At 31.3% G+C, this 10,082-nt stretch overlaps 1 protein-coding gene across 1 annotated transcript in view; it reads right to left on the bottom strand.

The window, feature by feature from the left end:
• Positions 1 to 5,485: 5,485 nt before the first annotated feature.
• The window catches only part of LOC106466743 (putative polypeptide N-acetylgalactosaminyltransferase 9), a 115,366-nt gene continuing 110,769 nt past the window's right edge, over positions 5,486 to 10,082 (bottom strand). The window contains exons 10-11 of the mRNA XM_022382044.1: positions 8,897 to 9,025; positions 5,486 to 6,044 (exon numbers count right to left, since the gene is read on the bottom strand). Of these exons, the coding sequence (XP_022237752.1) occupies positions 5,886 to 6,044; positions 8,897 to 9,025 (288 nt within the window). The 3' untranslated portion in view covers positions 5,486 to 5,885. The remainder of the gene's footprint in view (positions 6,045 to 8,896; positions 9,026 to 10,082) is intronic.

Raw genomic sequence — 10,082 nt, 5'->3', positions numbered from 1 at the left:
TATTTCAGTCTTTTTTTTTTTTCAGGTCTTAACAATCTCTTGCTTATTCTGTTGTCATGATTTTTTTTCAATTTTAGAAGTAATTATAACCTTAATGCTGATTAGAGGATGTATTCAGTTAATAATAGCACTTATTTCTTAATCATGGGGAATAAGGGTGAAAGTAATATTGGAAAAAATGACAAAGAATTCTTTCATATTTAATGCAAGACATCACTAATGATACTTTTAAATTTTGATTCAAACACTCCATGTAAATCATATTTGTCTTAAAAAGTAAAGCACATGTAAATGCTAAACAGATAACATGCTACTGCAAGTCTTCATAGGAGTTAAAGTAAGTTTTACTGATTTACTAAAACCTTTGTTTATGGTTTAAAATAAAGACAATGTCAACATGCTAAAAATATACATGTACATTGAAACTTATATCTTGTAATTAAATTATTGATATCATACTAATAGATCTGTGCTCAAAATCTATAAAACATCAGTGTTGTGTAAGCATTCACAAATATGAGAAGGTGACTTCAGGTCTTTTTGTTTTTGATAGAGAAAATTAGTGTAATTTGTTTGCTAGATGACAATAAATGGAAATAAATAAATATAGGCTTAACAGTATGCCTTTCTAATATAAGGTTACTGTTTTCTATTTAGTAAATTTATTGTACTGGTAATGTGTCATAAACTTGTTTAAAACAAGAAATAAAATTTTGTAACTTTAATTTCAAACTAATACAAGCTGTTTCTATCCTTTAATAACTACAAAGATACAAAAACAGGAAATTCAGAGGCAGATTAAGTGAAATTGGCTTTGTTAAGAGTTATTATTTATTACAGTTTTTATACTAGTAGTTTCATGTTAGGCTGGTAAATGTAATTTCAGTCACATTACTGAAACATCAAAAACTTAAGCAATAATTCATTTTCAACTACTACTGGTTATCAGTCTTTCAGACTAAATAAACTAAATGAGTTACTGAAACAATTCCATGAATTTAACTATAACTTTTAGAAGTTCAATAAAATATACTTTTAAAATTGAATTTAGCAAAAAAGAACAAAACAACACCGCTTTTTTAACAAACTAAAAAATGTTCAGATCAGTAAATAATCAATATTGAATTCTTTCATAATATTAGTAAATTATTCTTATAATTCAAGTATATATGTATGTGGAAAGAAAAACTAGTTATTTGATTATTTTTAGTGAAATATTCCATAGCTGTTGTTTATATAGTAACTCAAACATTTTATGTTAGAACCGTAAAAGTTGATTTCAAAGAAACAGCTCATGTGCAGCTTATCATTTACAGTCTGTGTTGTTCCAATTACACACAACTAATAATAAAAATGAATGTTAATATCTTCAAAAGGTGTTTATATATTATATTTATTGTATATCAAGCAAGAAAGACGTTTTTTGAAAGGACAAAGGTCTATAAGATAAAAATGTTGCCCACAAGTGACTTCCAAAAATTGTTTCACCTGTAATAAAACTATAGGGTATTTTTCCAGATATTGTCTATCACAGCATTATTTTAACAGTGTGTATTGAATCTTATGTAGACCTACCCATTAATGCAATTTTGTTCAGCAATAAGGTAATTTATTTCCCCTGGGTGAGTCAGTGGTAAGTTTATGGACTTACAACAATAAAATCTTGGGTCAAATTCCAATGGTGGAAAGAGTGAATATAGCCCACTGTGTAGCTTTATGATAAAAAATACAATAACAACAGTTAAGATAATTTTCTCCTTTTAGCTTGTAGTCATCATTTTAAAACCACTGTAGTTTTCAGTATGTTGTTTATCGTATTGAGGTGTGATAAATACTAATATATATTATTTAAAGTTTGTAGTCTAATTTGTCATAAAAACTGTTTATCCTAAAAATCAAGGTACAGCTTTTTCCATATTCCAGATTATCTAAACATTTTTGTGATACAAATGTGCAACATGCAAAAGGCAACCACGAAGTAACTCTAGTAGAATAACTGTATACCCTATATAACATCTAGTAAAATTTCAACTTGCTCACTAGAGATAATAACGACATTAGCTAATGGAGCCAATACTGTTTTGACATATTGCTTAGTATGGTTTATAACGCACACACTGAAATACTGTTAATTGTTCGGAAGACATAACTCAGTCATGCCAAAGGAACGCAGATGAGAGGTATGGTGATATGCTATTTGAAGTGAGTACTTAAAGAAAGATGGTGTATAATAGGACCAACTAATGGAGAATTAAGCCACCTTCAAACAGACAAGATAGTGTCATTTATAACAAATGTTATTGACGGTACTATTTCTCCAAATGGTGTACGTCTGATAGCTCTCCCTTCCAGATGTCAGTGAAACTAACAGAAGTGATTCAAGTTTTAACCTTAAGCAAACCACACTGTACAATCATAAGTGTTTAAAACTAAGCATCAAGGCAATAGACAAAGACATACCGAATATGGGGTTGGCCTATAACGCGAAAAGGTTACTTGTGAAAGAAAACAATAAAAATTATATAATATTATGTTCACTTTCAATTTTGGCTTGTTAAAAATATGGTTTTAATACTCATTTCTGAATAAAGACATTACGCACAGTAGGAAAAGTAAATTCGCAGTAGTATATGAAATAAAAAAAAGGACTCGTTATGATAAAAGTAATCAATTAATAGTTACGATTTGGTATTTATTTTTGCGGCAATACATATGTTTTCTTTTTTGATATTTATATAAAGCTACAGAAATAACAATTAAATGATTTACATTATCATATTAACTCCTTTTTTGTAAACTGAATATCCTTTTCGCAAAAAGGACTCCTTTACGCACTATAGACCTACCGCCAAATACTTAATCAGTTGATTGTTGTATCATTTATAGCTGAAACCATGTATTTGTTATGCATAACATTTTTCGTCTCTGCTGGGGCTCATTGCTGCAAAAGTTACTGGATAGAAAGTAGTTTGCACCGGATTCATGCCAGGTAATGAATGGAAAGATGAAACTCCATGCTATTTGCAACTGGACAAATGCGACTGATCTTTTGGAGATCACAAGAGCAGCAATAAAAAAAATGTGGAATAGACTTTCGCAGGTCTCATAAGCTAACTGATTAATACTTTAATCTGATAGGACTGACCACTTATCAGTTTGATTACCTGTCATCCAAGATTTCATTTTTGAGAACCTACGTGTGTTGTATTCTTGCTGTTAAACTCCATATTGACATTATCCACTAGAATTCCGTTTACAATTCTGATTTTAGGAAATATTTCTGGAGTAAAGAGATACACCTGACACTTCCTCCTCTGTATCTTGAATTCGGACATATCAGTTATTCTTGTCCAGAACCTGTTGGTAAAAGGTGTTGCCTTCAGAGTTTTATATAAATGAATCAGTGATGGTTATATCCATATTGAGTTCCTATGTAGATCATTGGGCCATATCTTACTGATGGACAAAATAAGAGTGGAGCAGTCACAAGTCACATACTTCTAAATGCCACTGAAAATACTCGCATCTGAGTAGATCTATGCGACATTGCTGTCATGAATAGAGTTTTTAGGGATTCATTAGACCTCCTTTACAAAACAAACATGGGAATCCAGATGTAATTCTTTCTGCAGTAGTGGTGCAACCATTATCCTATACGGTGAATCAATCTTTCAAGACTTGTCACAAAAGTGTTTTGGGTAATAGAAACAATAATCAGTCTTAAAACAGTGGAAGCTATTGGACATGTTTTTTACCAACCTGCAGCTTCTTGAGTAAGGAAGCACTTTACGCTAATATGATAATAATTTGGCAACTAATAACTTATAAGGATAATGAAGTGATATATATTTTGGGAGAACATAATATAAAACACGTAGTATGTTCACTCAAAATAAATCACTTCATCGTGCTTATAAATCGTTGTTTGCCAACTTGCGAATTAATTTTTAGATAATTATGCGAGATTTATCAGTGCTATTTACAACTGCTATAAACTTGTTTTCATAAGAAATGTAGAAATTGATTATTCAGTTGTCACATACACATGCTTGAACTGTAAAAGAAACAAACACACTCCAACAGATTGTAGAATCCGAAGGTTTAATGAGAGAAAGGTCAGTGAAAAAAAAACAACAAAACAAATTGAAGCAGGTGATGTGGCTTTGGACTTTACACAGTTGGCTAAATGCCTGTGGTTACCGATACTGTATATATATAAGCTGAAGCAGGCAATGTAATGTGTGTGTGTGTTAGTGAAAGGAATGGTCAAATGGTCTTCCTGAAACATAAGGGCAGATTGTATGATGTTTGGATTAGTAAGTAATAAAAGTATAATGGTCTTCTCTGACCAAAGATTCAATCTCTCAATGTTTCAAGAAAAGTGTACTCTCTTTGAATTCATCATGAAAGTCAGAATGTCCCACGTATACTAGCTTGGTTTTGCTTATGTTTTGGGGGAAATAAGAGTAGTGGGGTATTATGCACACATAATGTTAGTAATCTTAATTCCCAGGACTCAAACAGCAAAAAGAACACAGGCCTACAGACTATTTCCATTAGGGCACCGACTGCCCGATTGATTAACAAAGCGAACTAATGGCTACTTGCCTGGATCAAGGCAGTCCTCGTAGAGGGGACAAATAGTTCTATATTACCTGTTGAATGTATGCTTGTAAACAGTCAACTACTCGGAAGTCACGCATGCGTAGCTTCAAATTGTTTACTAAGAATTCTGTGGTTGGTTTTTTTTTCAACACTCAAACTGTGCTGAACAATAAATTGAATGTATGCACGATTTATATTTTTTTCAAAATTGTAATTTGTAATGATTATAATAGTTTATATAATGTATTGTAAATATTTAGAATAATAAGATTTGTGGTGCGCCGAATTTATGTCACACAGGGCGCCATCAAACATCGGTACGGCCCTGATTTCCATACCTTGTATTGCACAATATGCTGTGACAGTTAGCTATGACATTTCTAATGAATTGAGTAATGACTGAAGCAGGAATATGGACACTTAGTGTACATGGTATGTGAAATGTAACATTTTTATGGGAAAATTGTGGAAAATATTTAGAACTGATTTTCTGGCCATTTTTTGTGGTTTTCCAGATTTGGAAGGATTAACTATTCAAACTATGTGTAAATAAAGAAATCTGAAAGTCAGTGAAATTCTCGCCTGATAGACCGTTATTTTTTACTGAACTAATATCCTGTAACAATCTTTGCATGCATATTTACACACGAACACATACACATGCACATATTATACTAATTAAGGCACCTTTGTATTTTCTTTTAATATTCTTACAATGTAAACAATAACTTCACTTTGAAATGCTTGCTATGTTTTAAACTACATATAATAAACAAGATTAACATGTTGAACGTGTGGTAACCTAATATGTCAACACTTTAGAGTGAGATCTTTCTTTTTCGTGTTGTTTGCATTTTTTTACTTTACAAACTTTTGGACGCAGTTATAGCAACAGTCTTCATGTGTCATTATATATATAAATATATATAATGAATTAATTAATTATAAGCACACACCAATATATGTGATAATTCTCCTCCCTAATTAATATTTTATTTAAAGAAGACCATTGGAGGATTGACACTAAATTCCACAGCCTTCAAAACATAATTACTGAGAGGTCAGAAGGGCACTTTGGGTGCTTTTCAGATAACACACATAACACTACCTTAACAAATATAAATTTATATGCCATGTCATATCTCTCAATACAATTCCAAGTTAATAGCTATACAAAACTATCCTCATAATCCTAGTGTTTGGTTTGAGATGGAATGATAGATCCTCATGCCAAATGAGCATAGTATATAGTGTGGCAACTTTATGGTTTCCAGTATCTTTTAAGAATAGATAAATAGATTTACTGATTTGGACGGGTTGTAATTCTGGAACATCCACCGTTGAAGAGAGCTGTTTGTACATTCCTTCATAAACACATTTTGTTTATCAGGTGCCATTTCCAGACACTTACGACTGCTACCATGCTGAATACTGTGATTCTGTAAAATCCAGAAGAGGGAATATAAAAGTAAGCTTTTGTATAGAGGGTTGAATATATTAAATTAAAATAATTTTGAGTATGCAAATCAGCAGGTTGCATAACAAGTACAGCTGATATAAAATCATAGTGGAACAGTTTGTGTCAAGACTATAATTTGAAAATGTAATTCACAGGTAAGGTGGCCACCAATAACTTATTGCTCTTGGGAAGGATATGTAACAACCCTTTCCAATCCAAAATAGTTATACACTTAAATCATAAAGATGTGTTCAGATCCAGAATTTATGATTTTCAAGACTGAAATAATCCTAGTACTTAATGGCACTGGAAACAAAGGAATATGGATCATTTTGATGAACCAATATCGTCCAGAAAGTGGCCTGTACCACTAGGTGAGAATCCAAAAACACAAATATCAGTGGCAAAAGATTTTCATTTGCTTCAGGAAACAGTATACAACATAATTAGTAAGGATCTCTGTCTGGAATAGTTACACAATCTGCTTCCACGATATATCCAGGAAAGAAAGACCGACTGTATGAACAGAATATAACCAGGGAAGAAAACACTACGTGGTAAAACACAAAGTGTATATGTACCTTTATATCTGTAATAAGTCTCATGTCATTTCCTACCAAATAAAACAAAAAAATTCAAAAGTGTTACTTGGCTTGTCAGGGATTTTTTTCAAAAGAATTTATGATCATTATTGGATAATGCTCCAGAGAAAAGTTAAAGATCAGGAAATGGATACAAAGTTCAAGATGAACTCTGTTCTGGACCCTTTGTACCATACAGAAATATCGGCTTTTCATGGAAACGAGGCGAACAGGGTATGCATTCACAAATATAGGGTTTCCAGTCATATCTTCCAGTTAACTGACGCATACTTCAAACAGTTGGCGGATGAAATAGATATTCATGTTGTTCCATACAATTACATACCAGTCAAATCATGGAACATAGCACTTATGGGCTTCTGTGCGATCGTACTACTGAAACAATAACTGGGAAACCGATGTCCATGTACACTATATGTTTGATGTGCATAGGACATGATAGCCTTAGAATGAGCCCTTTGAAAATATAGTACCCTGCAGAGCCTTTGACAGAAATCATGGTCGTCAGATAAAGCATGAGCAGACATGGTGACATAGAGTGTAATGATATGGTAAGGCTCCAAAACATAAATATTAAAGAGGCCAACATTTGCCGGCGAATGCGACATGTTTCCACAACGCAATCACAACATGGCCAATTTTGACAACAGAAAAATTATGAAAAACACAAAAAATCGAGAACTGTGTATAGCACTATTTGGGACCTGCAAGAAAGTATCTTTAAACAAATCTCATGTAAGTTGGTCGAAACAAGGCTAAGTAACTGACTAAAACTCATAAAATTAAGGGTTTATTTAAAAATTTTGACCCCTTTAAATGACCAACAATAGACATATCTCACATTTTTATATGTATATGTATGGGACATGTAAAAAATATATTTATACCAAATCCCATGTAACTTGGCCGAAGTACGGCGAAGTAATTGTCAAATAACCCCAAATTATACTTTTTTTGTGGCATATCGATCCCGTTTAATACTAAAAATGGGCAAGTCCACTATTTTTTTTTGCTAATGTGTGGGACCTGTAAAAAAGTATCTTTTTATGAAATCCCATGTAAAATGGTCAAGATATGGCCGATTAATTGACCACAACTCCTAAAATTATGCTTTTTTGTGAATTCTGACCTCCCCTAAAAAGATTCAAAATTACAAATCCAACTCTTTTGCATTTCAATGTGCTGGGCGAATGAAAATTTATATTTTTGTCAATTTTCATCTTGGTTGCTGTAAATACGACTGCACAGGAGCCCAAAATATACATTTTCTGGTTGTTTGACCTTTGACCCCTAAAATCCTCAAAAAAGCCTTAATCAGAAAAAAGGAAAAAGGCTTCTGGGCGTATTGGACCAAGTTATAACCCTCCCAAATTTCAAGTCAACTCGCTGAGAAGTGAAGGAATGGTGGTTGATTGAAAAGTGTTTGGAAGAAGAAAAAAGAAAGAAAGATGAAGAAACAATAGAAACACAGTATGTCTCTCTGCGAAAACATAGCATAGTATTCGGTTCTGTGTATAATATAAAAAAATCATTTCAATTTTAGATAAATGTTAAGCTATATATTTTTAATTAATTAAAATTACAATGTTTCTTCAAAGATAAAAAGTATTATATTTAATATAATTTTTTCAAATTTGTATATCTTTAAAAACATCGAAATAGTTAATGGTGATGATATATAAGTTTTCCTGGAACACATATAAAAACTAACAAATGATACAACGCTGTAGGTCTTCAAAATAAATATTAATTTTAATTACATGATATTAGGGAGGATATTTCATTTGGAACACAATTTTTTAAAAATTTTCAAGCAGTGTGTTACAGATAACTCAAAAAACAGAGATTTCTCAGGACTATAATTTTACTCTCTCGTTTTACAAAGGTTTGAAACTATCTTCAAATTTTCGTATTTATATGTTCTCTATTAGGAATAGAAATTTTCTAATCCTCACTGTGAAAAATGTTGTTTGATATAATTGTTGAAAATAATTAAGAATAATTTTTTGTACAAAAAATTATAGATATTACAGTGATTAAAATAGATGAAAAGTAAAATTCTGGAGAGTGGCTTTATCTATAAGATAAAATTTTAATAATAAATTTTACTGTAATGAAGTTTGTAAGTACAATATAGATATTACAGTAATTAAAACAGATGAAAGGTAAAAGTCTGAACAATGGATTTTATCTATCGAATCTTTCTATTTATCTATTGGACCCTGCTTACATTTGGGTTATAAATCCACTGCTGATTGCCCATGGAACCATGACAAGGATAGAGTATCACATCTTGACCCGCAAAGTCTAAACAAGCTTCATCTCTTCTGATCTCTCCTCGTTTACTAAGCATCCAGTACTACATGAAATCAGGTAAATGTGTTTATAATTATTCATGTTATTGCAACATTTGATTTTTTTGGGAAAACACTATCCAATTAAAGTTTCTGGGCAATATTAACATTAGTCTTTTTTTATACAATTTATTACTCAAATTTCAAGCAACACCACATCATATGGTAAAACAAACTTAGCTATTGATACAGTTCTGCATGTTACTAAAACATGATAATATTTTATTAATTGATAAACTGTTTGCGACAGAATAATATTGTAGGTAAACTTCCCATTTATAAAATTATGTACAAAATACATATACCTAGTGGAAGGTATAATCATGTTAAGAAATTTTACGCGTTAAGGTTTGATTATTTAGTATTCGTTTGATAAATGGTAACCCAAATGTTTACATAAAATTTATAAACACTTTATGAGAACAAATTAAGTTAAATGGTAGAAACAAAGCTATAAAGTGAAATATTAAGTTGGTATCTGATGCTTATATGCATTCGTATTTAGAAAAGAAAAATTCCGTATTCTTGCAAATCGTGTGTAATTTTAAAATAGGTGTTATATATGTTTTTACACCCTGAATAAACATTTACTAAAATTCGTAACTTTCCTTCCATATCAAATCATTTATTAACTTAACATCTATTAAGGTTTCTAGTACTAGTGCTTTTTTGACAATAACAGTACAAAGAATCGTCAAGAACTCATCAGATTTAAACTAAGTACAAGATACCGTAATAAAAATCTACTAACTTTAAACTCATTAAATATTCTATAGAAATTTGAGTTCTAATAAACAAATTTCTTATTCATAAGAAAATACTCATAGCAGTCAATGACTATTTACAACTGAATTTATGAAAAAATTAAATAAACAGCTCAGTTCACACAAACTCGTGCTTAAACATATGTTCTATTTACTGAGTAATTTCTTGTTCAATTTAACTGTTTGTCACAAAACCATTAAAATTACCATGTAAAGTCGAGACGTCTTAGCTTGTTTGTTCTGTTTGTTCTGAATTTCGCGCAAAGCTACACGAGGGCTATCTGCGCTAGCCGTCCCT

This window comes from Limulus polyphemus, unplaced genomic scaffold, assembly GCF_000517525.1.
Source record: "Limulus polyphemus unplaced genomic scaffold, Limulus_polyphemus-2.1.2 Scaffold0, whole genome shotgun sequence".
In the NCBI taxonomy this organism is placed as follows: Eukaryota; Metazoa; Arthropoda; class Merostomata; order Xiphosura; family Limulidae; genus Limulus; species Limulus polyphemus.
This window is presented reverse-complemented; position numbering and strand designations above follow the sequence as displayed.